This window comes from Canis lupus, chromosome 20 (genome assembly GCF_003254725.2).
Source record: "Canis lupus dingo isolate Sandy chromosome 20, ASM325472v2, whole genome shotgun sequence".
Classification (NCBI taxonomy): domain Eukaryota; kingdom Metazoa; phylum Chordata; class Mammalia; order Carnivora; family Canidae; genus Canis; species Canis lupus.
The window spans coordinates 51,235,933-51,263,016 of record NC_064262.1 but is presented as its reverse complement, the minus strand read 5'-3'; the positions used below and the strand labels follow the sequence as shown (position 1 = coordinate 51,263,016).

The window sequence follows — 27,084 nt, the reverse complement described above, 5'->3', positions numbered from 1 at the left end:
AGAAAGCCCAGCAAAAGCATCCCTAAATTCCTAATCCACAAAAAACTATATGAGACAGTTCGATGCTCAGTGCCTGGAATGGTGCCTGGCGCAGAGTCAGAGCTCGATATGATGGCCATCATCGTGAGCATCTAGCAGATCTGGGGATGCCTGGGTGGCTCTGTCAGTTAAACATCCCAACTCTTGGTTGCATCTTAGGATGTGATCTCCAGGTTGTGAGATCTAGCCCACTTCGGGCTCACACTGGGTGTGGAACCTGCTTAAGATTCTCTCTCTCCCTCACCCTCTCCCCTCTCCCCCTGTTCAAAGGCTCACTGCCTCTCTCTAAAAAAGAAAAAAAAGAAAAAAAGAAAGAAGAAAGAAAGAAAGAAAGAAAGAAAGAAAGAAAGAAAGAAAGAAAGAAAGAAAGAAAGAAAGAAAGAAAGAAAGAATCTAGCAGATCTGGTTCATGTCGGAGCTGGATCAGTTTCCCACCTGTTTCCTCCCTGCTTGTCACCCACCCTGGCTGCGACCTCCTTCTCCTCACTGGTAAGTGGAGATTATGTACTATATATCACAGATACGTGTATAACAAGAGAGCCCCTCCACACCTCCCCACCTCCCTCAGTATAAAATCCCAGGTCCTCTATGCAGCTACAGGCCTGGCTCTCAGCCTGAAATTCCACATTCAGTCACAAAGAACCATGAACTGTTTACACTCATTAATAGGCTCCAGACGGGGCACACAGACCCACAAACAAAGCTTTGGAGGTCAAGTAGAAAACATTAGAACATCTATACTTTTTCATCTCCGTTTCTTTTGGTGTGTGTGTGTGCGTGTGTGTTAAAGAATAGCTTTATGTAATAGGGGCCTCTGGCTGGTTCAGTGGGTGGAGCATGTGACTCTTGATCTCAGGGTCACGAGTTCAAGCCCCACCTTGGGTGTGGAGCCTATTTCAGGGGAAAAAAAAAATTGTGCTGGCCCAGAGGATTCTCAACCTTCCGATTTACAGTGCAGATTCCCAGGCACCCCTGGACTACAGGCTGTTGCTGGACTGCTAGGCACCAGTGACCTCTATTTATCCAACAAGCATCTCCTCCTTCGCCCAACTACCTCCAGCTGTGGCACACAGTAGGCGGCTTAGTGACTCGTTAGGCTACCCCATGCCAGGTGCTACTAAGCGCTCCACCCCGGGTCTCGAATCCTGGCAACCACACCCAGCCACGATGTAGCCGCTGTTATCATCCCCATTTTACAGAGGAGTAAACTGAGGTGCAGACAGGTCCGGACGTAGCCGCGGAAGAGCCTCAGAGCGAGGAGGGGCCCCAGGTCCCGAGGGAGGGGAGCTGCGAGAGCGATGAAGTGGGGGAGCGCGAGCTGGGGGGGGCCCGGAGATTCGCGGCGGCCTTGCGATGCGGCCCCGCCCCCACGAGGGACGTGAAGACGCGGACCCCGCGCAGCGTGGGGACATGTGACCGACTGCAGAGGCCGCGCCGCCTCCACCGCCCGAGGCCCGCGCGCTCCGCCGCAGGGTGCAGACCCCCGGCGCCCGCGGGGCCTGGGGCGCGAGGGCAGAGGCGGAGCCGGGGCGGAGCCAGAGCGCCCCGTCCACGCCGTCACCCCCAGCAATCGAAAGCGAAAGAGGGGGCCGAGAAGGAAGGGCGGAGCCGCCCGGAGGCCCCGCCCCCTGCCCTGCGCGGCTGCTGGACCCGGGCGCGCCCAGGTAGGGGGGCTCCGAGCGCGCAGTGCGGCCCCTCGCGGAACCCGCGCCGCCGCCGCCGCCACCATGTCTCAAGAAGGTGTGGAGGTAGGAGATGCCTGCGCCTGGGCCGGGGGCCCCCGAGAGGCGCCGGGGGCGCCGAGGGGGCTTCGCAGTTCTGGGGACTCCATCCGAAGCCCAGACCTTACCCCTGGCGGGCACTCGCCCCCCCTCGGAAAGGATAATGACCGCCCCGGCCCCCCAGAGTGAGATGCGGCCTCCTCGAGGAAAAGGGGGGCTGCAGGGTCAAGGGTCAGAGGCCAGGTTACCTGGCCGGCCTCCTCCCCTAGCCGGGGGCGCTCGCCCCACTCCGCTCCCTCCCCCAATGCCCGGTGGGGACTTTGGCTTCTCCCAGGAAATGCCGTAGAGGGATGGTGGGGGAGGCCAAAAGCAAGGGTCAAGTTCGGGCGGGGAGAAGGATGCCTAGAGATGGAGGAGGGCAAGTCGCCCCTCTCCTTCCCCGATCGGAACCCCCCTGTGCCCACCCCAGCTGGAGAAAAGCGTCCGGCGCCTCCGGGAGAAGTTTCATGGGAAGGTATCCTCCAAGAAGGCGGGGACTCTGATGAGGAAATTTGGCAGCGACCACACCGGAGTGGGGCGCTCCATCGTGTACGGTGAGCCGGCTGGGGTCCCGGCCCTGGTAGGGGAGAGGAGGGGGGAGCGCGCGAGGGAGGTGTGGTCTGTGTGAAGAAGCGCCGCGCTCATCTTCTGGGGAGGGTCTATATTGGGGTTCTGGGGACCCTGAAACTCCCAGAAGATCCTTCAAGGACCTTTTACTTACACTTAACTCTTGCCACCAGGGGTAAAGCAGAAAGATGGACAGGAACTGAGTAATGACCTGGATGCCCAGGTAAACTGCCCCTCTTGCCCTCCAAGGATGGGGTAGCTGGGGACCGGGAACGGAAGGAACCTGGTGTATCCATGATGAGCCCCATCTGTGCACCACCAGTTCCTAGTTCATGATCCACATTGACTTAGTCACCTTTTAGTCATGCGTCTGACCCGGGAGCCTGCAAACTGTCGGCACTCATTACATGTTGGTGGTATTAAGTGGGGGAGAGAATCGTGAAATTGGGCGGTGAAATGAATCAGGACTGATGTCATTACAGAGGACCCCTGGAGGTCAGTCGGGAAAGGCTTCCTGGAAGAGGTGGTGCCAGCTTTGATGCTGGGGAGAAGGGATCCTGGGTGGTGGGGGAGTTGGAAACAGTCTTCCTGGAAGAGGGAACAGAGTGAGCAAAAGAACACGCAAGACAGGCTAAGATAAACATGAGATGGGGGAGGAGAGAGGGCAGGGGAGCCCATATGATGAATGAATGGCTTTGAGGCACAAATGCAACATGGCTACTTTACACCTTAAATGACTTTGGTGGCCAGTGCACTGTGCATTTCATCTTCCTATAAGGCCCCCCCCATAGTTGCTGAAGAGTATAATAAGGTACATATTGAGTTATTTATATTTACATGTGTAAAGGGTATGATAAAGGTAATAGGAGGGGCGCCTAGCTGGCTCAGTCTGGGGAGCATGCTACTCTTGATCTCAGGGTCGTGAGTTCAAGCCCCACATCAGGTGTGGAGCCTACTGAAAATAATTCTTTAAAAAATTATAGGAGGGACGCCTGGGTGGCTCAGCGGTTGAGCACCTGCCCCTGGCTCAGGGCGTGATCCTTGGTCTCAGGATCGAATCCTACATCGGGCTCCCTGCCTGGAGCCTGCTTCTCCCTCTGCCTACGTCTCTGCCTTTCTCTCTCTGTGTCTTTCATGAATAAATAAATAAAATCCTTTAAAAAATAATAATAAACAAATTAAAAATAAAAGTAAAAAATTATAGGAAAGTGAGCACTCCCCAGCAGCAGGCTTTCCGCGTGTTGCCTCCAATTCCAACCTGAAGGCACTCGCCAAGCAGGCCAAGCAGGTGGCATTTAAGCCGTTTCCACCTAGAACCATAGCTGCGCTCTGAGATGCCCCTCATTAGGGATGCAGGGGGAGTGATTTGGCTCCGCCCTCGCAGCGGGAAGTGCTGGAGTCGGATGGGAACCTGTGTCTGTCTGAATCCAGAGCCCAAGCCCTTAGCCTAAAGCGGCATGGACTCAAAGAGGTGACCCCTCACAGTGCCACCAAGTGTGTGGCATTTACCAGCAGGGAGGGAGCGCGGGGATCCAGGCCTCTTCTGCCATTCTCATTCAGGGTGATCTCCGGCCACCCCTCTCCCAGCTCTGCCTCAGTTTCTTTGTCTGAGCGGTGGGGATAATAGGTGTGCCCTCCACTGTGAGGACAACTGAGGTCGTGTACCTGGCCATCTACAGGCAGGCCCTGCTCAGACAGCCCTTCCTGAGTTAGGGACTCCCTACTCATATGGGGCCAGGACCCTGCCTCCCTCCTCGTCCAGGAGCCTCACCCCCAACAAATAATGGTAAAAAGAGGTCTGAGCTGCACCCGCAGTTCCTGCCCCTGATGTTTCCACCCAGGACCCACCGGAGGACATGAAGCAGGACCAGGACATCCAGGTGAGTCCGGGGTATGGGATGGGGGGAGGTGGAGTGAGGAGGACATCCTTGGGGAGAGTGGATGGTGTCCATGGACGAGGAGAGACATTATAGCAGCAGGAGAGGAGACTTACGCGTGTTCATATTAGCGGAGGAGGCGTGACCACCCTCTTGTCCCTATCCCGAAGGCCGTGGCGACGTCCCTCCTGCCACTGACAGAAGCCAACCTCCGCATGTTCCAACGTGCGCAAGAAGACCTCATTCCCGCCGTCGATCGGCAGTTTGCCTGCTCCTCCTGTGACCACGTCTGGTGGCGGCGCGTGCCCCAGCGCAAGGAGGTGATCACCCGATCCCCATCCTCAGTATCTGAACCTCTGACCTAAGAATGTCAACCCCTGAGAGCCCAACCCCTGACCTACAGTCTCAGAGCGTTCAGCCTCCACCTCAGGCCCCAGCCCTCCGACCCTGGTCGCGCCCAGAGCCCGACCTCTGACTCCACGCTGCCATGGAAATCCCAATCCCAAGTCTGGATTCTGACCCCCACCCCAGTAGTGGTGTGCTTCTGGTAAAGGCTTACCACCCAGCTAGCGCGGGGAGGTGGGGGGAGTGCCCCAGCTCTGTAGTGTTTGCCAGTTTCCATGGTGTAAGCATCCCCACTGCGGCCACTATCGAGCTACTGGGGCTCACTGCTAACGGGGAGCCTGCTCCCACTCTACACACCCAGGTGTCCCGGTGCAGGAAATGCCGAAAGCGCTATGAGCCGGTGCCATGCGACAAGATGTGGGGTGTGGCTGAATTCCACTGCCCAAAGTGTCGGCACAACTTCCGGTGAGGGTGCTGACCCCCACCCCACCCTCCGCCCTGCCCCCCCGCCCCACCCTCCACCCTGCTTCCCCAACCCCTGCCCTGCCCTCACCCTGGCCCAGGCCTTACCTTTGGACCCTTGCCGCCCTGCCCGCCCCCAGGGGCTGGGCACAGATGGGATCCTCATCCCCCTGCTATGGGTGCGGCTTCCCTGTGTATCCAACACGGATCCTCCCTCCGCGCTGGGACCGAGACACCGACCGCCGCAGCACCCACACCCACTCCTGCTCGGCTGCCGATTGCTACAACCGGCGAGGTGAGGGCCTGACATGTTCCCCGTGACCTCCCCCCCACTCTGGGCAGTCTACTTGGCCTTGACTCCTGGGACATCCACCTCTGGGGCCTTATGTACTGAGGTCTCTGCCTGCTTCTTCCACGTGGTCCCCAGAGCCACTTGGCTCATCCCCTCCTTTCACATCTTCTGTGGCCTCCAACACCAGGCCACCCAAGACCTTGCTCCTCCTTAATATCCACCTCCTGTGGCATCAGCCACAGGTCGTGGCCTTGCCCCTAAAGGCTCCGTGGTTCCACTCCAGTGTGAAACCTCTGCCCCTGTGGCCTCTGTGTTCTTGGTTCCCGTTTTGTCTCCTGTAGTGTCAGGTGATGCCCATGTCCCCGGGTCTCTTGTGGCTTCAACACCTGTGACTTTCATCTCTGAGTTTCCTGTAGTTCCGGCCCCATAGCCTGTAGCCTCAGCCCCTTCCCTCTCCAGGGCACCCCATGGCTGCAGCCCCTTCGCCCCCAGAGTCTTACATGGCCTCAAGCTCCATGACCTCAGAGCCTCTTCCTCCTCAGAGCCCCATGTGCCTGGGACGTCCTGCGCACACCCCAAGAGCCGGAAGCAGAACCACCTGCCTACGGTCCTGCACCCCAGCAACCCCCACATCAGCAGTGGCTCCACTGTGGCCACCTGCCTGAGCCAGGGGAGCCTCCTGGAAGACCTGGACAACCTCATCCTGGAGGACCTAAAGGAGGAGGAGGAAGAGGAGGAAGAGGGCGGGCACGGGGAGTGACCCCTGACATGCAAACTAGACACACTCTGTGGAGATTCTGTGTTGTTATAAAATATGAGCTCAAACTGAGATCTAAATGCTCTCGGGGAGCCATTGGGGTCTGAGATACTGGCAGGGGCATTCCAGGGCCCTGGGGAGCAGATACAAGAAGAAGGTCTGTGGGCCATGGCCCACACTAAGTCACAAAGCAAGTGTGGCCAGGATAACTTGGGCTCCTGCTGACAAACATCCCCTGGGCCTGGGGGACAGATGGACAGATGTCACAGCCTCAGGGGCCGGATCAGCATGGCAACCTTCTTGAGAGAGTAAGCCCCACCACGAAACTCGGCCCAGTAGACGCCGTCCTGATAGCGGCTGCGGTAATGGCCACCACGATGCCACATGCCGTTGAGGTTGGAGTGGGCACAGGCGTGGTACCACCAGCCTCCCCGCTGGTACAGGGCACAGTTACCTGAAGAGAGAGAAAAACCCATATCCTGTCACCAAAATAAAAGCCTCTACCAGTACCTCACTAGTGCAAGGCTTTTGTCAGGCATCCTCTTGGCCCTTCTCACTCTTACTGAATACAACCTTGATTTTCTTTCTCCTCGCCAGATTGAGAGTCCTGACCCCCACTTTCGTTTTTGGACTAGTAGCTTTAATTCCTTCCTATACCCCTGTCAAAGGACAAGGACACCTTTTCCACCCTTTCTGAAAACCAGGAGCTCTACTTTTATTGGGGAAAGAAATCTTCTCCACTTCCTTTCTAGAATAAGACTCCAAGCTCTCACTCCCTGCCTTTCACCAGAACAGGAATCTTGACTCTATTAGGAAGGAATTGCCTCATTAAAGAAGGAATCTAGGCTCTCTATCCCCTCACCAGAATAAAAGTCCTCTCCTCTGTTCTCTTGCTTACCCTGATTCTTACCAGGAAAGTCTCACCACACTCACTTTCATTCTTTTCACTCCTAAGGAGTCCCAACTCCCCTATCCCCACCCCCCACCAAAATAAGAGCTATCCTTACCAGAATAGGAGTCTCGGTCCCTATCCACGGTGCTGAAAGGCTTGTCATTGTGCCAGGAAAGAGAGTCTCCAGCATCTCCATGGTACTGGCCAAGCCGTAGGCGATAGTAGTCGCTCTCAGGCTCCAAGGAGAAACCATCATAATGGGCACGCGCCCCACGCCCTCCCCAGTCCTCGAGGAGCACCAGTAACTCATGGTCTCCACGGCTGGTCAGTTGATGCACAGGTTCCAGGCCCAGCCAGTATTCCCCATCAGGCTGCCCGAAGCCCACCTGGCAGGATAGGGAGGTCAGGTCAGAAGCAGGTCGCCTCCCCTCCCCGGCCCAGCCTTGCCCCTGCTCACACGCGCCTACCTTGTAGTGCTGCCAGGTGGTGAAGAAGTTGACGGACCCATCTTGTCGCCTTTGGATCACAGTCCAGCCTCCCCCCTCCAGCTGTTGCTCACACCACACTGACACTACATGCCGGCCCAGCTGCAGCTCATAGACGCCGCTCTGCCTGTGGCCTGCCTGGTGGGCCTCTGCACAATCCTGCCATGGCCCTGTGGGTGCAGACATGGGGACCACATAGCCTGGACCTACCAATCCCTTACTGGGATAAGAGTCCTGATTCTCATATCATCCCCTTACCAAAATAGCAGTCCTGCCTCTCCCATTCCCTGACCAAAATAAGAGTGCCAGTATCCAGTCTCCAGTACCTGAGTTAAGACTAGTTCATTCTTTTCTCACTACAGTAAATGTGGAGCCTGGGGTACTTAAATCTTGGTTCTACAATCTCACCAGAATAGGAATTCTGAACATGACACTCTGATCGAGCTTAAATGCTTACCAATAAGCAATCCGAAATTCCCTGTCCCCTCATCAAAAGAAAAGTACCTCCTTTCCCATTTTCATATAACAGTAAGAATTTGGGTCTTTATCAGAATGAGAGCCATAGCTCCTTGTTCCAACACCGGAATAGAAGCATTTCCTCCGGTCCCCTTACCATGAGAAAAATCTGCCATTAAAATGCTGGCTCCTATTTCCCTCTACTCCCACTGCACTGGGGGTCCCCTCGCTCCTCACCCCAACAGCCCTGCCCTCATCTTACCTGTTGGCTTGGTGGGGACAGCAGGGTGCCCTGCAGGCATGGGAGAGGCCAAGGGCCCCTGCTGTCTCAGGGTCTGGTCTCTCTGGGGCTCTGGAGCTGGGTCTAGCCTCCTGCTGGTGTCATTAGTGCCACCCACCAGACTGACTGGAACCACAGGGACCAGAGGTGGTGGCAGCACCTGGGGTGACCAAGAGACTAAGATGTGATTGCACTAGCCTTCAGTTGAAAAGACACTGGGCCCCTAAATCTACCAACACCCAGATGGGTGGGAGATGAGGCAGGGGCATGTCCCAGCCCTAGAACTGATACTCCCCAAAGCCTAACTAGCTGTCAAGGGCAGAGCTGGGCCTAAATCCCCCCTCTGGTGTTCACAGCCACTGATTTGTAGCTCTGACGCCCTTTCTCTGCAAAGTAGGGATGATGCGAGTACCTCCGACAATGCGTATTAACTTAGAATCCTCCCAACAGCCCCGTAAGGTGTGGATTGTCACAAAGCAACAACCTTATTCAAAATCAGGGCCAGCCATGACCCGGAATTAAGGATAATATGGCAGCAGTTAGAAACAGTATCACGGCCCATATGTATATCACATAGCACCTCCGTACCATGGGTCTCCGCTCTGTACCTAAAATAATATGCTTGAATACAGGCTCTACAAACATTCATATTAAATGTTTGTGTTATATTTATTATATTTAATATAACATAATATTTATATTAAATGTTAAGTGGATAAGTAAAGATTTAGCCACCAGTCTCGTCCTGACCCAAATGAGCTGTGGGAGGAGCGGCAGGAATCAGGCTTGGGGCCCTTTCGGGTTTCAGATCTGCGGATCAGATACCGTGCGCGGGGGTGCAGGAGCCCGTTCTCACTGAGGCCGCACGCAGGAAGTGACAGCGACTCTGCCGAGCTTAGACGTTACCTGCTGCTGCCCGCCCGTGCCCCCCGGGCACAGGCGCTCCAGGCGGGCGATGAGGCCACTCTGCCGGGTGACCAGCTGCGCCAGCTCCCGGAACTTGACATCCAGCTGGTGGAAGCGGGCGGCGGCGCGCTGCGCCTCCGCGGACACGTTGAGCACGCGCTCCCCGAGCAGCGCCAGCAGCGCGGCGGGCTCCGCCCCTGGGCCCGGCCCCGCCCCCGGGCCCGCCCCCGGGCCCGCCTCGTGCTGCAGCTGCGCGCGCAGCTGGCCCAGGCGCGCGCTCAGGCCGCGGCTCTCCTTGCGCAGCGCGCGCACCTCTCCCGCCACCGCGCCGTCGGCCGCCGCCAGCCGCTGGAGTTCGCGCAGCAGCTCCTCGTGGCGGCCCACGCGCATGCGCAGCGCTGCCACCTCGCTGGCGTTCACGGCCTCGGCGGCGGGGCGCGCGGCGGACGGCCCGCTCCAGCACACGGCGCCCGTGAACTTCTGCTGCGGCAGCACGAAGGTGTAGGTGCAGCGCGGGGCCCCCGCCCGCGCCCACGTCGCGCCCAGCAGGAGCAGCAGCTGCAGCGTGCGCAGCGGAGGCGCCGACATGGCCCACCTGCAGGCGGAGGACGCGGGGAAGGAGGGGAGCCCGGGCTGGGCCAGGCCCCGAGCCCCGCCGCTCCCCAGGCTGCAGAGGCCCCAAGGGGATCCCACCCTGGCGTCTCCACTGAGTTCCAGGAGCCCTGCGGGACCGCGGGGCGTGCATTCATTCAGCAAACATTCACTTGGGACGCCTGGGCCGCTCAGCCGTTGAGCTTGAGCGCCTGCCTTCGGCCCGGGGCGTGATCGTGTAGGCCCTGGGATCGAGTCCCGCCTCGGGCTTCCTGCACGGAGCCTGCTACTCCCTCTGCCTGTGTCTCTGCCTCTCTGTGTGTGTCTCTCATGAATAAAAAATAAATAAATCTTAAACAACAACAAAACAAAAAAAGCAAGCATTCACCTGAGTGCTTGCTGTGTGCCAGCCTCAGTTCTAGGGAATACAGTAGGAAACAAAAGACAAAAATTCCCGGCCTAGTGGGCAAGAAACAAAGTAAATAAACTGTGAGAATCAACAGAGTGTATTAGACGCTGCCAAGATAGAAGTAGAACAGCGAAGAGATGTGGGGATCTGGGCCCCCCAGCAATGCGAAAGGAGGGAAGAGCTCCTGGAGGAGGTGAGGGAGGAAGTAATGATGTCGGGAGGAAGAGCATCCTTGCCAGGGGCACGGGCAAATGCAAAGTCCCTGAGGCTACAACCGTGCCTGATTTATTAAAAAAAAAAAAAAAAGTCTGGGAAGCTGAAGCGGAAGCTGTCAGGAGAACGGGCAGGAGGAGGTGAGGTGGGGTGAGAGGTAAGTCTCACTGACTCAGTCTAGTAGCCGGTACCCCAGCTCCCACGTCCTCTGACCAACCCCAAAATCACTCGTCTCCCATTTTTCACAGCAGATCCAACCTATCAGCCAGGCCTGTCAGTTTTTCTGTTTAGACCCTGAATTCCTCCACACACCCCGGCCCCCAGTCACCACCCCCCAACATGATCTCAGCTCAAGAGAGCATCTGGATTTCTTTACAGCAGCTGCCCCCCCACCCCCACCCCAGGCCTCCAGTTGTCCATCATCAATCTTTGATCTGTTTCTCCCACAGCTGCCAGAGTCAGGCGTATCTCTGCCTTTTCTAGGCCCCCAGCTCACTCAGAGCAAAAACCCAAATCTTCCTGTGTCCTACAAGGCCCTGCACCCTCTTCCTGTCCCCTCCCTGCCCTCTTCTCCCTCCCACTCACCCCTCACTCACTCTGTTCCAGGCACACTGACCTCCTTGCTGTTCCTCAGACACACCAGGGACAGTCCTGTCTCAGGGCCTTTGCACTTGCTGTTTCTTCACTCTAGACCATTCTTCCCAGAATTTTTTTTTTCTTCCCATAATTTTAACATGGCTCCCTCTCTGCTTATTCAGGTCTTAGCTCGGATGTCCCCTCCTCTGAAGCCCTCCCCAACAACACCATCTAGCGTTGCTCCTCCTGGGCACTCCCTATCACAGTCCAACTTTTTCATTTTAGCATTTGTCACTCTTTGAAACTGCCTCGTTTGTTTGCCGTTGTTTATTATCTGAATTCCTCCACTGGAACATCAGTTCTCAGAGACTGAGTCTGCGTTTTGTTCAGTGCCTGGTGCCACATACACACACCCCTCCACACACCCACACACCCCAGGTCGGCTGCACCCTCCCAAGTGTTCCCCAGCTCACGTAGGTGAGCTCCTACAAGTATCTTCACTTGAGGGCATGTACTGAGGCCACCTACCCCTGGCCCCCACGGCCTTCATTCTTGGGGTACACCCACTTGCAGCCTCTCAGACAAGGACATACATGCCCTCTTGCATGCACTTGCCAGTACTCAGAACATGTCTCACATGTCCACACACTCTCAGGACCAAGACCTCCATATGTCCCAAGTTCCACTATGTCCAAACCCAGACATCCTGGTGGCCACGCAGCCTCATGCCCCAAGGTCTTCATTGTCACGCGTTGCCTTGGTTCACACATTCAGCAAACCCTCCTCCGGTGTCTACTGTGTGCCAAGAGCTATTTCAAGCAATGAGGACACTGCCATGACCAACACAGACAAAAAAAAAAAAAAATCCCTGCCTTCACGGAGCTGACATCCTGGATGGAAAAACAGATGGTGGGTAGGTCAGAGGGTGATAAATGTTTAGGAGAACATGCAAGTAAGGAAAGGGGTGGGAGTCCCAGGATAAGGGGCCATTTTAAACAGAGGGGTCAGGACTCCTAAGAAGATGACCCTTGAGTAAAGAAAGACCTGAAGAGAGAGAGAAGGGTAAGAATGTTCCAGGCAGAGGGAACAGCAAGTGCAAAGGCCCTGAGATAGGACCTTGCTGGATGTGCCGTGGAATAACAGGGAGGCCTGTAGGACTGGAACAGAGTGAGCAAGGGGGAGAGCGGGAGGAGGTGAGGTCAGGGAGGAAAGGGAAGCAAAATGTGCAAGGCTTCATGGGCCTTGGGCTTTTACTCTGAGTAAGGTGGGAACCTCAGAGGGTTCTGAGCCGAAGAAAGGCATTTCACTATCATACTTGCACACCAAGCAGGAGCTTTCCTTGCCCCCTCCTCGAAGACACCAGCCACCCCCCCCCAACAGGGACGGACCGCACCCCTTGGAGCCAGATTGTGTGTGTGTAACAGCCACCGCCTTGCACTCCCTGGGGTAAGAAGGGGGATGTGAGGAAGCCCAGGTCTCCAAACAGACAAAATCAGCCTCCACCTGCCCTCCTGCCCTCCTACCCTCCTGCCCTCTCACCTCTCAGGACCAAGACCCTGAGTCTGGCAAAGCTTGAAGCAGGCACAAGAAGTCCTAGGAGGAGCCGAGGGTCCAGCAGGAGCCTCTAAGTGAGGATGGGGAGAGGCCGGTGGGAGATCAGGGGAGGGAAGAGGCTTGGCAACCACCCCTGCCCACCCCACGCCCCCAGAGCCTGGGACTAGAGTTGTGGTGCTGAGTCCAGGAGCTCCAACTGTAAATATTTAGCATTTTCCGCATGAGAACTGAGGCAGGATTGCCAGATCCCCCTGCCCAGGCCACCAGAGCCTGATAACACAGGTCAGTGCTCCGGACATTCCCCCCGCCACAGAGCACAGATCGTGGGAGGCTGCAGGCCCCAGGAAGCTAGCGGAATTCCAGCCTCAGACACGCACCGCTGAGAAAGACGGCGGCAAACCTCAGCAGCACCTGCTGCATCAAGCTGACTCTCAACTCTACACCTTCAATCTCATTTAATCTTTGACCCCTGAGCTGCTTTCTTCAGTATGGAGCCATTTTACAGGCGGGAAAACTGAGCCTGAGAGAGGGTGAGTGATGTGTCCACAGTCGTGCAGCTGGAGAACGATGGGACTCAGCCCAGGTAACTGGTTTCCAGCATCCACACATGTATAACCACAACCCTCACACACACGCATGCACCCAAAACCGTGTAGACACAAAGACACATATGGATATCCAATGAGACATGCAAACCACTGCATAGAGCCGCGAAGATAGACAGATGGAATCTCTGGGGTGTGTGTGTGTGTGTGTGTGTGTGTGTGTGTGTCTGCAGATTTGCCTGGCAAGAACACATATAAAGACACAACTGGAAACACAGCACAGATTCCGACAGCAACTGTGTGTTCAAAATATGGCCACACACACATACACACCACAACTTACAGGAAAATATCCTGTGGGTGAAGAACGTCTTTTCCGTGTGTCAGATACGTACACACCCAGGCACACAAGGTCTCACGCTTGCAAGCATGGAGGTGCTAACCAAGTATGCAGTGAACCTTGGCACCCCCGCCCACGTGCCCACCACAAGGAACATGTTTCCATTTGTCTCCCACACACACTGTCACATCCTCAGGCCAAATCATGCAGGTACAAGACACAAATAACCATGCAGTCATTTCTCAGGGGTGCAAAGAGACTCCCTGAGCCCCCCCCTCACCGCGCAGAGCCTGGGCTAGGGTCTCCCACCTGCACAAAAGCCTCACCGACCTGCAGACTCACTCTCAGGGAGCAGTGTCCTCCGCCCAGTTCCTAGCGTCCTGAACTCGTAACCCGAGTGGACTCCCGGGCTGAAAGAGGAAATGGTCGTCCCAGATCTCAGAGAGGCTGCCAGGCTGGGCTCCAGGCCTGGGCTGGGCCCCCCCCCCCCCGCCACTGGGCCCCTCGGCCCCCCACCCGCAGCCCCCTCCAGCCTCCTCCATTGGCAGCAAAGAAGAAACCTCATAAGTCATGGAGAGGGACTGACAGAAGGGAGAGAGTCCAAGAGACAGAGAAGGGGAGAGAGACCTGGGGGGATGGACAGAGACAGGGCGAATCAGGAAGACGGATGAGAAGAGAGAAATGGGGGTAGAGACAGGAGAGAGCGAAACTTGAAAGCGATGAGAGGCCATTGATGGCAGAGACAAAGTTGGGGCAGGGGGGAGAGAGAGAAAGGAAGAAGACCGGGGAGGACGGGAGGGAAGGCCGGAGGGAGAAGAGGGGAAGGAACTGGAGGGAGAGACAGGAGGGGGGAAGCAAGCGGGGGAGGGGAAGCGGATGGGGGAGAGAGACATTGGGGGCATCCCTTTCCCCCACCCCAAGGTTCTGGGGAAGAAGCCAGGGGCCTGAGGCCAAGACTGGGGCTTCGAGCGGAAACCGGGAGGGGGTGAGTTATTCACAAAGCGCCCGCCTTGCCCTAAGTTTCCAGAAGGTGATGCGGAGTTTCCATCTCTCAGCCGCAGGCAGGGCCTCCGGGGAAGACAGCTGGCCCTCAGGAGCTGGGGCCCACGTGCCTAACTGCCATGCTCTGCCCTTTTCTCGGGTGCTCCCCCAAGTGCCTGGTGCTGGTGCGCCAAGCGTTGTGCATACATCATCTTTTTAAATTCGCGGGTCAGAGGGGAAACGATCACCATCCTCGCTTTGGGATGCTTGCGGGGGCCCTGGCGCGGATCAAGCGGCTCTCATATTCGCCCAGCCGCAGTCATGGGTCGAGGCAGGATTCGAACCCACGGTTCCTTTCTCAGAAGCCCGCGCTGCTCCCCTGACACCCCAGCCCCTCCCGGTTGCCGTAGAAACAAGCACCAGGTGTCTCCATAGCAACTCCTCCAAGGAGTGCTGCCCGCCGCCACCTGGTGCGCATGCCCGCCCGGTGACGCCGCCGCGCGTGCCGCCTCACGTGACCTCCTCGCCGGCGCCGGAAGTGAGCGGCGCGGCGCCGGAAGCAGCAGGCGGAAGGGTGCAGCTGGAGGGCCGGCGGCATGGGGCAGTCCGGGCGGGTGAGGCGCGGCGGCCGGGACTGGGGGGCGAGGCGCGAGGGGGCCGAGGGGACGGTGGGGGGGGCCGTGGCGTTGACCGCTCTCCTTTCGCCCCCGCAGTCCCGGCACCAGAAGCGTGCGCGCGCCCAGGCGCAGCTCCGCAACCTCGAGGCCTACGCCGCGCAGCCGCACTCGTTCGTGTTCGCTCGGGGCCGCGCGGGTCGCGGCGTCCGGCAGCTCAGCCTGGATCTGCGCCGGGTCATGGAGCCGCTGACCGCCACCCGCCTGCAGGTCTGCGTCACCCGGCGCGCCTCCGTCAGCCATGGGCCCTGTCTTGGCGGCCGCGGAGTGGCTCCAGTCTCCTTGGCTCGAGAAAGGGACCCTTACGGGGAGCAGCGTCCCTGCGGCTCAGGGATTTGTGGGGCAGCAGCGAGAGCGCGCGCAGATGAACGCACTCCGCTGGGGGCTTGGCTGCACGCCTAGGGCTGGTGGTTAGGGGCCTCGAGCTAGCAAAGCTAGGGTGGAAACTTGGCCTCTCTCAAAGGCCTGGAGGAAGCTAGTTAACGTCTCAGGGATCAGTCGCCTCATCTGCAGATTGGGCGATGCAGTGTTCAACGGATAAATTCAAGCCTGATTAGCTTTAGAGGTCGGGAGCGTTTCACTCTCTTCTCTTTCTTGGAGAAATTAAATGCAAGAAAGGTCATAACAGCCTCAGCTTGTAGTCTTTGCTCAAGAGGAGATGTTCATGATCCATCCTATTTGTTTTTTGCAATTCCCAGATACGAAAGAAAAACACCCTGAAGGATTGTGTGGCAGTGGCCGGGCCTCTTGGGGTCACCCATTTCCTGATCTTGAGTAAAACAGAAACGAACATCTACTTTGTGAGTTAATACCTGGGAAGCCCTGATTTTCTCCCTGACCTCCTGCTCTCCCAGCTCTCATGATGAACCCATATGCCTCTGAGCTGCCATGATTCTGGCTTCAAAGTAAACGCTCTGAAGAGATGGAGCAGAGGTTCCCACTCCCTGCCCCCCCTAGCTGGATGCCTCCACTCTTCACCAACTCTTTTTTTCTGTAGAAGCTGATGCGCCTCCCAGGAGGCCCCACCTTGACCTTCCGGATCAACAAGGTATGGATTGGAGATGGTAGGGGGGGTGTTGGGTAGGGGATGGGTTTGGGGTGGTGCCGACCACATGTGGCTGCCAGGCACCCACTTCCCACCCTGTCCTGCAGTATACGTTAGTGCGAGATGTAGTCTCCTCGTTGCGCCGACACCGCATGCATGAACAGCAGTTTGCCCACCCACCTCTCCTGGTGCTCAACAGTTTCGGCCCCCATGGCATGCACGTGAAGCTCATGGCCACCATGTTCCAGAACCTGTTTCCCTCCATCAATGTGCATAAGGTGGGATGGGCCTGGTGTGGTGGGAGATGAGGGTGGACGGGGCATCTGGGACAATAGGTACCACACATAGGCCCTTGGGTTGTTTGTTCAGTCCTCACCTCTTGGCACTGAGGCTGAGAGCTCCGGGTTCTGAGGTCCAGTTTCACTCATGTGTTCTGTGATTCTAGGGTAAGAGGCTCTTTTAGGAGTTGCATTACTCAAAAAAAAAAAAAAAAAAAAAAGGAGTTGCATTACTCTTTGGAGGACAGAAAATGATGCTGATGGTCCTTTATTTCTGAAGTGTGGCAGGTGTTGTGACTCCATTTTGTAGACAGAGAGACAGGAAGACAGAAGTGAATTGTAGTTTGATGTCAGTTACAGGGAGCAGGACTGGATATTTTAACTTGTCTGGCTCCAGAGCCCCAGCTCCTAACCCCCAGCACTAGCAGGTCTCAAATTAGGCTGTTAGGTGCCAATCATCGGGGAGTCTGGTGTAGACCGCTTCAGTGGGCCTAAGAACCAGGATTTCTAGCCAGTGCCTGAACCAGCCCATGAGTCCCCACAGTGCTAGCAGCACCCCACACCCCCTTGCTGGGAGATTTCTGGAGTATAGCCGTGGGCTTGGTGTGGCTCCACACAGGGAAGTCTGTGGGTGGTTCATGTGGTGCTTTGCCCCACCTCTTCCTTCCAGGTGAACCTAAACACCATCAAGCGCTGCCTTCTCATCAACTACAATCCCGACTCCCAGGAGCTAGATTTCCGTCATTAGTGAGTATTGGGAGGTGGTGGGGGTGGAGGAGGGGTGACTTTCATGTGCGGCTGATGACAGTGTTCCAGCTGAGGGTCTGTGATTGCTCAGTCTCAAAGTAAACGCTCTGACGCACTGTGGGAATGGGTAGGCAGAGCTGACCTCCTCCAGTCTCACAACTTCTAACACCCTTCTCACGCCCTGGTTCCTGCAGTAGCATCAAAGTTGTTCCAGTGGGTGCAAGTCGAGGGATGAAGAAGCTTCTGCAGGAGAAGTTTCCCAACATGAGCCGTCTGCAGGACATCAGCGAGCTGTTGGCTACGTAAGGAGTGCACTGGGTGGGAGATCACTGAAGTCCTGGGTACCCTGGAGCTGTTTTAGGAGCCTGAGATCCCCCGCTGACCTTGGTGTGTCCTCTGCACAGGGGCGCTGGGCTGTCCGAGAGTGAGGCAGAGCCTGATGGTGAGCACAACATCACTGAGCTGCCCCAGGCTGTCGCAGGGCGTGGCAACATGCGGGCACAGCAAAGCGCTGTGCGGCTCACAGAGGTGAGGCCCAGCCCTGGGGCAGGCCCAGTGGCAGAAGTGACTCCTCTGGCAGCCCCCAGCTCTGAGGAAGAACTGACTTTTTGCCCTTGTTTCTCCAGATTGGGCCTCGGATGACGCTACAGCTCATCAAGATCCAGGAGGGTGTGGGAGAGGGGAACGTGCTGTTCCACAGTTTCGGTGAGGATGGGGCTGGGGAACCATGGGCTGGAGGTCTAAGGCCCTTGCAGGTGGGTCTCAAAATACACTTGGGTCTCGGTGACCTGTGTCATCTTCCTCAGTGCACAAGACCGAGGAGGAGCTGCAGGCCATCCTGGCAGCCAAGGAGGAGAAGCTGCGGCTGAAGGCCCAGAGGCAGGACCAGCAGGCTCAGAACGTCCAGCGCAAGCGGGAGCAGCGAGAGGCACACAAGTGTGTGGCCGTGGGCTGTGTGGGTGAGGCAGGGTTGCAGGTGCAGGCTGCCCCCCTCACTGGCACCCCTTTCCAGGAAGAAGAGCCTGGCAGGCATGAAGCGGACGCGGGCAGAGGCCAGTGGGGATAGCGATGCTGAGGACCCTGGTGCCCCCCCGGAGACAGAGGGGGCTGGCCAGCAGGAGGAAGAGGAGGACGAAGCTGAGTATTTCCGCCAGGCAGTGGGAGAGGAGCCCGATGAGGGTATGTGGCAGGGGATTACTGCAGCCAGGCACCTTGGGCTTGTCTTTGCCCTGGTGACCTCGACACAGTCTCTTCCCCACAGACATGTTCCCGAAAGCAGCCAAACGCGGACAGTTCACCGGGCCCCCAGGCAAGAAGCCACGAGGAAAAGAGCGGAGGCCAGATGGAGGCACTTACCACAGGCCTTCAAAGGCCAAGGGCAAGCCCCAGCGGGACCAGGCCAAGCTGGGACGGAGAGGAGCTGTCCGGGACCGCAGGCGAGGCCAAGCTCGACCACCTAAGAAAGTAGTCTGAGGCCAAGCTGGAGCAGCGGATGGAATAGCCCCAAATTGGGGCCCAAAGACCTGCTTTGGACTTCCACCTGGGTCTCCAGGAGCAGCCCTTGGTTTCCTTTCATAAAGGAGCAGTTTCCCCGACCTAAGTCTGAGTCTGTATTTGGAACGGGGAGATCTCGAGTCCTGTGGTGCAAAGCCCAGAGAGGCTCGGGAATTGGACTGGGTTCTGCCCCTAACCTAGTGTCCCTTCCCCCATGCTGAGTAGTGGAAGTGCAGGGCCGCTTTCACAGGTGAAGGTGCTGGGCAGAACTGGTCCTGGGCCTCCCCAGCACCCCCGCCCAGGGTTACTTGCAAGCCTGTAACTGGTTGGCCCTGGAGAGCGAGATGTGAAGAGGAAGGAAACCCCAGGGTGGCGGCGAGGGCGGGGGAGTGAGGCAGCCGAGGCCTGTACAGGCTGTGGGTGGGGCTGCTGGTGGGAGGGAAGGAGGGTGGAGCTGCAGGGAAGGGAGGGGCGAGCCAGTGCTGGTAACACTGGGCTCTGGGACTAGCACAGCGTGGGCCGTGAACCTAGAGGCAGGGCGTGCGGGCCATGGCCGCCACCACTTCAGGTGAGGAGCGAACGCTGCTGGGTCGGTTGGGCCAGGCAGGTGTCCTGGGCCCTGTGGTTCAGCTCAGGACCGAGGGGGCTGGCTCCGAGGAGGTGGAGGGGAGTGAGTTAATCGTGTCTGGACGGGGACTTCCTCCCAGAGCAGAGATGGGATGGGGAGGCAGAAGTGTGGTCAGGGAAGCAGTCTGGGGCGGGGGAAGGGCACGGGCATCTGGAGCCTGCTGGCAGACCGGGCGCAGGCAGTCCACCTGAAGCCGAGGCGGAGTTGGTACAGAGAAGGGGGTCCGTGCAGATCTGCTCTTGCACACTGCTGCGTCCCAGGCCTTACTCTGGGCACCAGGACACCAGCGGCAGGGCACTCCCTGCCCTCAGGAGATGTTCTCTTGGAGATGGACACACAGGCTTTGCAGAATAAGGGGACTGGGTGGCCTCGTGCTGTTAGAGGGGTCAGAATGGGCCTCTCAGGGCCGGAGACCAGGAGGAGGTCGAGTGGGGGCTGGTGACTCAGGGAAAGAGAATGTGCAAAGGCCCTGAGGCGGAATGTGCCTTAAGGAACAGCCAGAAAGCCGGTGTGGGAAGGACTGTAGGGAGTGAGTCACAGCCTGAAAGGAGAGTGAGCGGGTGAGAGGCAGGGTTCCCTCCTGGGGCCCCTCTGGGAGTCATGAACATTGCCCTTTTCTGCCAGCGAGGAGGGAGGTGCGAGGGCAAGGAATGCGACCTGACTCTGGGCACCGTCTGGGAGGAGAAGAGATATGGGGGGTGAAGTCGGGAGCTGGGAGGCCTTGCCTCTGATGGTGCTGAGGAAGTGATGGTTTCTGAAAGTGGCAGCAGGGGACTCCCCTTCATGAACCCCCACCCCACCCATTCCGGGCTGTCACTGCTGGGTTATATGCATCCTGTGAAGGCAGTGATCCCCTTCCCCCATCTTCCTGAGGGTTCAAGGACGCAGACAAGCCTAGTAATTACCACAGGAAAGCACTCTGCGCTTCTGACCTTTCTGGGCCGGATTTCGCACCCTAGAGTTGCTGTGGCTGGTGCCCCCTCCCGGGCTCAGAAAGGACAGGAGCATGTGCCCCCAGAGGGCGCCTGTGACCAGGCACAGAGTAGATGCTCTGAAGGTCTCGAGCCATGTGAGGAGGAACTGCGCTCACTTGGGGACCGTCTGCCCACAGGTGCTCTGACCTGCTCAGCCAACTTCTCAGTAGAAATTGACCGTGAGTTCAGCCGTTTCCAGGCAGCCTTTCTGTGCCCCATGCTGGTAGTTGAGTTCCTGGTGGCTGTGGCCAGCAACGGCCTGGCCTTCTACCGCTTTGTGACGCGGGAGCAGCGCCCGTGGCACCCCGCCGTGGTCTTCTCAGCCCAGCTGGCCATCAGCGACCTGCTCTATGCCCTGACGCTGCTCCCGCTGGCCGCCTACTTCTACCCGCCCAAGAACTGGCAGTACGGGGAGTTCGCGTGCCGCCTGGAGCGCTTCCTCTTCACCTGCAACCTGCTGGGCAGCGTCATCTTCGTCACCTGCATCAGCCTAAACCGCTACCTGGGCATCGTCCACCCCTTCTTCACCCGCAGCAGCTGGCGGCCCAAGCACGCCTGGGCCGTCAGTGCCGCTGGCTGGGCACTGGCAGCCCTGTTGGCTGCACCCACGCTCAGCTTCTCGCACCTGAAAAGGCCACAGAGGGAAGGCAGCTGTGTCACAGAGAGGCCTGAGGCCTGCACCAAGTGCCTGGGGATGGCAGATGACCTCCGCCTCGAGGCCTACAGAGCCTACACCTTGGTGCTGGCGGTCCTGGGCTGCGGCGTGCCGCTGCTGCTCACCCTGACAGCCTACAGTGCCCTCGGATGGGCCGTGCTGCGCAGCCACGGCATGACTGCTGCCGAGAAGCTGCGTGTGGCAGCGCTGGTGGCCAGCAGCCTGGCCCTCTATGCCAGTTCCTATGTGCCCTACTACATCACACAGGTGCTCAACGTGCAAGCTCGGCAGCGATGGAGGGCCCGCTGCCCAGGCTTTGCCAGCTTGAATGAGGCCAAGGCAGCAGTGGATCAAATGACCTATAGGACCCACCAGATAATGCGGGGCCTCATGCCTCTGGCCATCTGCATCCACCCACTGCTTTATATGGCTGTGGCACCCAGCCTGGGGTGCTGCCACCAGAGCTGCTGCAGCTGCAGCAATAGCCAAATGCCAGAGGACACGGGGAACTCTGGCCAAGTCCTGCCCCTCAATGTTACAGCAACCCCCCCAAAACGTGGAGCCCTAGTCCCCTGAGCTAAGCCCATGACCTGGCTTATTTTGAGCCACTTCCTCACCACAAGGCATTGAGACCAGCAGCAGAATGGGGGCCAAGAGCACAAGAGGCTCCTGGCCCTGAGCCACTAACAAGCCCTGAACTGCCAAAGGCCCCAAACCACCACTTCTTCCCCTACACAAAGACCTGTTCGGGGACCAGCAAGTGCCAGGCCACAGTGGCAGGAACTTCTGCCTACAGCACTGATCCTAAAGAGGGCTGGCCCCTCTAGCCAAAGAGTGGGTGACATCTGTGAATAAACGAGACAACATATGACAACAGGAGCCTTTTTATTGCCAAGAGCCCCCTGCTTTCGGGAGCTACCTCCTAAGGCCATGGGGTCCTGGGGCCGGGGCCAGACAGCAGCAGCAAACATGGCAACTGGCTTAGTTGGTTGATGGCCTAAGAGAGAGAGACAGGTGATGAGGATACCAAGTGTGAGGGCTCCAGAACCCAAAGGGCATTCCAAGACCCTTTGCCACATACAACTGGGGTCTCTGACAATGCAGGAGGGCAGAGCCCACACATGGCCAGATGGGTAGAAGGCCCCCCCTCAAAAAAAAGACCTTAAATAACCTGTACCTCAGAAGAGGCTTGGGGACTATTAAACTAACGTGGGGCCCACAGTCAACCTGAGTGTGGGATGCGAAGAGGTGGGGAGAGGCAGGGGTGTGACAGGTCTTACTTGGCCCACTCAACGTTGAGGATGAGGTGGTCGTATCCAAAGCCAGACACCCCAGCAATGGCTCGTGCGGCATCCTCACGGCGGTGGAAGCTGATGAAGGCAAAACCCTGGAGGAGTGGGGGTAGAGTCAGAGGCCCTTAGGGCACAACTAGGACAGGTGACCCCATCACCCATCCCCACAGCCACCGCCCACCTTGGACTGGCCAGTGGTCTTGTCCTTTGCCAAGTAGATGCGAGAGATGGAGCCAAAGGGTCGGAAGAGTTCCTGTAAGTCAGTCTCACGAGTGTCCTCTGACAGGTTGGTGACACGGATAGTGGCATTGTCGTCGGCTACACAGGCAAGGAGCGACAGCTTGTAGAGGACAGCCCTAACCAGGCCCTGAATGAAGGATGACCATGGGACTAAGAGGTGCCCACCCGCCACTCACCTCTGCGGTTGGGCTGCATGGACTCGCCACGGCGGCTGGCCCCATCCCGCAGGCTCGGTGGCACATACTTCCCCGTCTTGTTCTGGGCAGCCTGCACGGGCTCCAGCTCTGCAGACCAAAGCAGCTGGGTCAGGCCTCACCCTGGCACAGGTGAGGGACAGATCCACCCCAGGGCGCTGGCAGCTCTGGCCCTGACCCAGCCCAGGCACCGTCTATCAAGCCACAGGTATCTGGTTTGTTCCACTGGCCGCCAGGACATGAAGGTCACATCTGGCAAGTCAGAGCAAGATCCCACTGGCAGCCCCAGGGCTGAGAGCTAGAAGAACACAGGAACATGCAGGGGCAGCCCCCGGGCCCCACACTCATGGCAGCTAACAAATGTGCTGCACACCGAATCACAGCTGTAAAACTTGCAGAGTCAACCCACTATCAGCAAATCACACTGAAGGACATGGACACAGGCTGCAGTCACATGTGCGAGTCTGCGCGTGTGCGTGCACACACCCACGCACACAGGCCATGGTCCCCTCTGTGGCAAACAAGGCACACTCCAGTCTGATCACAGAGTCTGCAGCAGAATCACAGCTCCAAGTCTCAAGCACACGCAGCCAGACCCATAAAGGAACGGTTCGCCAGCCCAACACGGAACAACGGTGGTGTTACCAGCAGTCTTGGCACCACCCCGCTGGTCTCGCACACTCACACAGACCACAGCCTGGCAGCGCTGGTGCCAGTGAGAGAGGACAACTTCTGATGCGGACAGCCCCGTTCACAGCAGCGGGTGGAGACCGAGGACACTCCCAGAGGTGCACGCAACCCGCCCCACCCCGTGGTCCGCCAAGCCAAATCCCAGGCCCAGGCACCTCCGGGCAGCTTCTCCTTCTCGCCGGTGGACAGGCCCAGCTGCTCAGCCAGCTCCTTCTGCATGGGCCCCAGCGTGTCCTTGTAGGGGCAGCGGGTAGTCCAGTGGTCGCCCTTGCAGATGCGGCAGGACACGATTTTCTGGCCCTTGAGCTTGTTCATCGGGTCCTCCTCTTCCTGGCAGTTCAGATCCTGGGGGGGGGTGGCAGTCAGAGCAGGGTTGCCACACCCTGGCCACCACCATCACAGCCACCGGCCCAGACCCTTGCCCAACTCACCTCTTTGCTAGTGATGAATGTCATGGACACGTCGTCACTGACTGTGGTGGTGGCCACGTTGGGCCCTGGTGGGTCAAACTCCGAGTTCCCAAACTTCTTCCAGTTCTGGGCTCGGGGCGGGATGGGGGACTTGTAAGGGCAAGTGGGACCCCCACCACCACTCGACCTACAAAAGCCCTCCCTTCAGGGTGTTTCAGCCTTGAACCACATTCTTCTCCCTCCCCCAAGTCTCCCAAAAGTGGTGACAACGACAGTTCCCATTTCCTAGCGTGTACCACTCCTGGCATGTGCTAGCCGCTAGCTTCAGGCCAGCTCCAGGAGGTGGGGACGGCTCTCAGCCCAAGTTCCAGAGGAGAGAACCAAGGCCCAGGGGGAAACAGTCACACAGTTAACCATTCCTGAGGCACCCATGACAGGAGGTGGGCCAGCTCCCATAAGGAAGTGACGCCCAGGGGTCACCCAGACTGTGAGGGGCCTTGAGATAGTTAAAAAACCTAGGCTTAAAAAAAAAAAAAAAAAAAAAAACCTAGGCTTGGGCAGCCCGGGTGGCTCAGCGGTTTAGCACCGCCTTCAGCCCAGGGCGTGATCCTGGAGACCTGGGATGGAGTCCCACATTGGGCTTCCTGCACGGAGCCTGCTTCTCCCTCTGCCTATATCTCTGCCTCAGTCTCTCTCTGTGTCTTTCATGAATAAATAAAATCTTTAAAAAAAAAAAAAAACCTAGGCTTCAGCTTTCTTCCCCACCTTTTTAAGATTTTTATCTATTTATTCATGAGAGAGTGAGACAGAGAGAGAGAGACGCAGAGACACAGGCAGAGGGAGAAGCAGGCTCCGTGCAGGGAGCCCGACGTGGAACTCGATCCCAGGACTCCAGGATCACACCCTGGGTGGAAGGCAGGCGATAAATCGCTGAGCCACCCAGGGATCCCAGCTTCCTCCCCTTTAAAATGGAGACCTCAAATGTTCCCCACCTCCCAGGACGGCTAGGGGTAGCAAATGAGAAAACACTTCCTGCAAAACACTTGCCATTGAGGTCTGGCACAGAGGAAGTCCACCGAAAATTGTGCCAATGCTATTTACAGCTATCACTTCTTCCTAAGCATGTAGCCCAGTTAAACAGGAGCTGCTATGACCGCCTGAGGGGAGGGCTTGGCTCTGTTCCTTCTGGTAAACAAGTAAACAAGCTGAGCGGAGTTAATCTAAACCACCCAACTTCTGCACCCTGGACTTTTCAGGGTCCCAACAGAGCACAAACACCCCTCAACCTTAAACCCCCTTGATCCAACAGAATAGAGACAGAGTTGAACCCCACTTCTAAAAATAAAGGTATCAGATCAAAACGCTGTCAACAAAAAGGATTCCTAATTCCTCCAAGCCAGCCCTGGGAGAGCCTCTAAGACAAGAGGAGAAGCGTCTCACCTTCCTCCTTGCAACAGCCTTGGAGGCCTTCCGCGTCTCAATTCTGAAGGTGCGGACGATCTGTGGAGGGGAGGGGAGAGGCTCCGAATTCCTGTGTTTCAAGGCTCTGGAGCTAATCAACCCAACCTACCCAACACACACACCATCCCCTCCGGGCCAAGGGGCCCCCAACTCCTCCCCCAGCCTCACCTTGAACTTCTTGCCATCCTCATCTATCTTGTACTCTGTCACTGTCTTGATGTTCCCATTGATGACCTCCTTGGGAGGCGGCAGTGGAGCTGGGAGAGAGAAGAGGGGAAGTAACTGAGCCTTGGGTGATGGAGGGGGAGGGGAATGCTGCTGGGGAGAGGGAGCCCCGAGTGGAGCTGAGGGCGTCACTCACCTCCCGGCACTAACTCAGGTTCTGGGCTGGTGTCGCCAGTGGCCAGAGGGATCCCCTTGAGGAGCTCGCTGGTGACACATTTGTCTAGGAAGGGGAGTGTGGGTAGGAGGGGTGAGCTGGAGGGGCGAGGGCTCCCAAGCTAAAATGAAGGGACTTCTGGGATGACGCCCACACCAGGGGCCTAGACGGCAGGGCCAAGGGCTTAGGCCTGGGGACCAAGTGCCCTGGGCTAGCCGTGCCAGGCCGTGGCGCTGGCTGAGTAATCTCGCGCAATGGCAAGGATGAAAGCGAGGGGCAGCCCATAAAGACATCCGGCGCTCGCACCCAAGCAGGAGGCTGGCTGTTACAGCTTCCTCCCCGGAGCAGCTGTGAGGCTTGGGCGGTGGCAAGGGAGCGGGGGGACCGGCCAGCCGGACACTTGGAAGTGGCGACAGGCTGGCGGGAGGCGGGAGGCGCGGGGGGGAGATGCGGCACCGGACGGCGGTGCCCGGCTCGGCGCAGGCGCCCGTGACCCGGGGCGACCCGGCGTACTCACCGTCCTCGCCCTCCTCCTCCACCTGGTCGGCCCAGCTGGGCTTCGAACTGCAAGGGCAAGGTGGCGGAGGGGAAGGCTGGGTCAGCGAGGCCAGGCCCCGAGGAGCGCCCCCACGGCCCCCAAGCCGCCTCCCAGGCTTCGCTCCGCGACCCTCGACTCACTCAAAATCTCCGGTCGGCATTTCAAAACCTCCTCCACGCAGCACAAGTCCCGGGCCAGAGACCGGAAGTGGGGGGAGGACGAGACTTCCTGCGCCGCGGCCCAGAGCAGCCCGGCAGCAGCGCCCACAGCGCCCCCTGCGGCCGGAGGCGGAGGCGCCGGCCGTGGCACCTCCCTTCGTTCATTCCATTCATTTCACCTTTTATATGTTGGCAAGTTGAACACCGATAAAAAATAAATTTATTTTTAAAAAATCACCAACAGGGATCCCTGGGTGGCGCAGCGGTTTGGCGCCTGCCTTTGACCCGGGGCGTGATCCCGGAGACCCGGGATCGAACCCCACATCGGGTTCCCGGTCGGTGCATGGAGCCTGCTTCTCCCTCGGCCTGTGTCTCGGCCTCTCTCTCTCTCTCTCTGTGACTATCATAAAAAAAAAAAAAAAAAAAAAAAAAAAAAAAAAAATCACCAACAGGGATCCCTGGGTGGCGCAGCGGTTTGGCGCCTGCCTTTGGCCCGGGGCGTGATCCCGGAGACCGGGGATCGAGTCCCACGTCGGGCTCCTGGTGCATGGAGCCTGCTTCTCCCTCTGCCTGTGTGTGTGTGTGTGTGTGTGTGTGTGTGTGTGTGTGTGTGTGACTATCATAAATAAATAAAAAATTTTAAAAAAATCACCAACAAAGGAGAAAAATCAGTTTGAGCTAAGATTTTGCCACACCAGCATTCCATGCCAGTTGGCAATGGAGCAACGTGCACAAAACTGCGAGCGGACTATGACTCAGAAGTATCAAGACCAAGATATCAGTTGAATATAAAGGTGACTTGTGCACATTTTCAAATATGAGAGAATGTATGGAAGGACCCTATTAAAAGAATAAGGACAGTGCTTAATGATGAAGTCTAATTAACTCATAGATGAATAA

The 27,084-nt window shown here is 57.7% G+C and overlaps 4 protein-coding genes and 2 non-coding genes across 10 annotated transcripts; 4 read left to right on the top strand and 2 right to left on the bottom strand.

The window, feature by feature from the left end:
- Positions 1 to 1,539: 1,539 nt before the first annotated feature.
- SHFL (shiftless antiviral inhibitor of ribosomal frameshifting) lies at positions 1,540 to 6,608 on the top strand. Its single transcript, XM_025457462.3, has 8 exons — positions 1,540 to 1,787; positions 2,230 to 2,353; positions 2,540 to 2,589; positions 4,208 to 4,246; positions 4,414 to 4,563; positions 4,950 to 5,053; positions 5,191 to 5,345; positions 5,885 to 6,608. Exons 1-8 carry the CDS (start codon positions 1,767 to 1,769, stop codon positions 6,100 to 6,102), a joined length of 861 nt encoding a protein of 286 aa, XP_025313247.1. The 5' UTR covers positions 1,540 to 1,766; the 3' UTR covers positions 6,103 to 6,608.
- On the bottom strand, positions 6,132 to 14,723 carry ANGPTL6 (angiopoietin like 6). Of its 3 annotated transcripts, none has more exons than XM_035702762.2 (8): positions 14,535 to 14,723; positions 13,677 to 13,756; positions 12,447 to 12,531; positions 9,119 to 9,713; positions 8,195 to 8,372; positions 7,459 to 7,646; positions 7,107 to 7,377; positions 6,132 to 6,553 (listed from the first exon to the last, which is right to left on the bottom strand). In XM_035702762.2, exons 1-8 carry the CDS (start codon positions 14,576 to 14,578, stop codon positions 6,363 to 6,365), a joined length of 1,632 nt encoding a protein of 543 aa, XP_035558655.2. In that variant the 5' UTR covers positions 14,579 to 14,723; the 3' UTR covers positions 6,132 to 6,362. The 3 variants fall into 3 exon arrangements, with proteins under 3 accessions (XP_035558655.2, XP_035558656.2, XP_048954516.1); XM_035702763.2 differs by having other exon boundaries at positions 13,689 to 13,756; XM_049098559.1 differs by lacking the exons at positions 12,447 to 12,531; positions 13,677 to 13,756; positions 14,535 to 14,723 and having other exon boundaries at positions 9,119 to 10,591.
- Positions 14,724 to 14,813: 90 nt separating this feature from the next.
- Positions 14,814 to 21,696, top strand: P2RY11 (purinergic receptor P2Y11). Of its 2 annotated transcripts, XM_025457460.3 has the most exons (13): positions 14,814 to 14,941; positions 15,041 to 15,211; positions 15,700 to 15,801; positions 15,999 to 16,049; positions 16,154 to 16,324; positions 16,995 to 17,071; positions 17,266 to 17,373; positions 17,476 to 17,599; positions 17,698 to 17,776; positions 17,878 to 18,007; positions 18,084 to 18,250; positions 18,333 to 18,419; positions 20,305 to 21,696. In XM_025457460.3, the coding sequence occupies exons 1-13, from the start codon at positions 14,924 to 14,926 to the stop codon at positions 21,396 to 21,398; spliced, it is 2,379 nt and encodes a 792-aa protein (XP_025313245.1). In that variant the 5' UTR covers positions 14,814 to 14,923; the 3' UTR covers positions 21,399 to 21,696. The 2 variants fall into 2 exon arrangements, with proteins under 2 accessions (XP_025313245.1, XP_025313244.1); XM_025457459.3 differs by lacking the exons at positions 14,814 to 14,941; positions 15,041 to 15,211; positions 15,700 to 15,801; ... (7 more) ...; positions 18,084 to 18,250; positions 18,333 to 18,419 and adding an exon at positions 19,013 to 19,133.
- Positions 15,849 to 15,935, top strand: LOC112667015 (small nucleolar RNA SNORD105). Its single transcript, XR_003141008.1, has one exon. It is a non-coding gene; the product is annotated as a small nucleolar RNA SNORD105 (small nucleolar RNA).
- Positions 17,113 to 17,192, top strand: LOC112667017 (small nucleolar RNA U105B). The gene has a single exon (XR_003141010.1). It is a non-coding gene; the product is annotated as a small nucleolar RNA U105B (small nucleolar RNA).
- Positions 21,691 to 26,311, bottom strand: EIF3G (eukaryotic translation initiation factor 3 subunit G). 2 transcript variants are annotated; one of them, XM_025457461.3, is made up of 11 exons: positions 26,167 to 26,309; positions 26,006 to 26,052; positions 25,471 to 25,554; positions 25,278 to 25,366; positions 25,089 to 25,148; positions 23,670 to 23,774; positions 23,394 to 23,583; positions 22,531 to 22,638; positions 22,296 to 22,432; positions 22,103 to 22,209; positions 21,691 to 21,819 (listed from the first exon to the last, which is right to left on the bottom strand). In XM_025457461.3, exons 1-11 carry the CDS (start codon positions 26,184 to 26,186, stop codon positions 21,804 to 21,806), a joined length of 963 nt encoding a protein of 320 aa, XP_025313246.1. In that variant the 5' UTR covers positions 26,187 to 26,309; the 3' UTR covers positions 21,691 to 21,803. The 2 variants fall into 2 exon arrangements, with proteins under 2 accessions (XP_025313246.1, XP_048954518.1); XM_049098561.1 differs by lacking the exon at positions 23,670 to 23,774 and having other exon boundaries at positions 26,167 to 26,311.
- Between the last annotated feature and the right edge of the window lie 773 nt (positions 26,312 to 27,084).

Coding starts and splice junctions, on each gene's coding strand:
- EIF3G (XM_025457461.3), bottom strand. CDS start 26,186: ATGCCGACCGGAGATTTTGA. Junction 25,149..25,277: donor AGGATGGCAAGAAGTTCAAG/GTGAGGCTGGGG, acceptor TCCCCTCCACAG/ATCGTCCGCACCTTCAGAAT. Junction 22,210..22,295: donor AGACCACTGGCCAGTCCAAG/GTGGGCGGTGGC, acceptor CCACTCCTCCAG/GGTTTTGCCTTCATCAGCTT.
- SHFL (XM_025457462.3), top strand. CDS start 1,767: ATGTCTCAAGAAGGTGTGGAG. Junction 1,788..2,229: donor TGTCTCAAGAAGGTGTGGAG/GTAGGAGATGCC, acceptor TGCCCACCCCAG/CTGGAGAAAAGCGTCCGGCG. Junction 4,247..4,413: donor AGCAGGACCAGGACATCCAG/GTGAGTCCGGGG, acceptor CCTATCCCGAAG/GCCGTGGCGACGTCCCTCCT.
- P2RY11 (XM_025457460.3), top strand. Junction 16,325..16,994: donor CCTCCATCAATGTGCATAAG/GTGGGATGGGCC, acceptor TCTTCCTTCCAG/GTGAACCTAAACACCATCAA. Junction 17,072..17,265: donor GAGCTAGATTTCCGTCATTA/GTGAGTATTGGG, acceptor TGGTTCCTGCAG/TAGCATCAAAGTTGTTCCAG.
- ANGPTL6 (XM_049098559.1), bottom strand. CDS start 10,093: ATGCTTGCTTTTTTTGTTTTGTTGTTGTTTAAGATTTATTTATTTTTT. Junction 8,373..9,118: donor GCACGGGCGGGCAGCAGCAG/GTAACGTCTAAG, acceptor TGGTCACCCCAG/GTGCTGCCACCACCTCTGGT. Junction 7,378..7,458: donor CCACCTGGCAGCACTACAAG/GTAGGCGCGTGT, acceptor CTATCCTGCCAG/GTGGGCTTCGGGCAGCCTGA.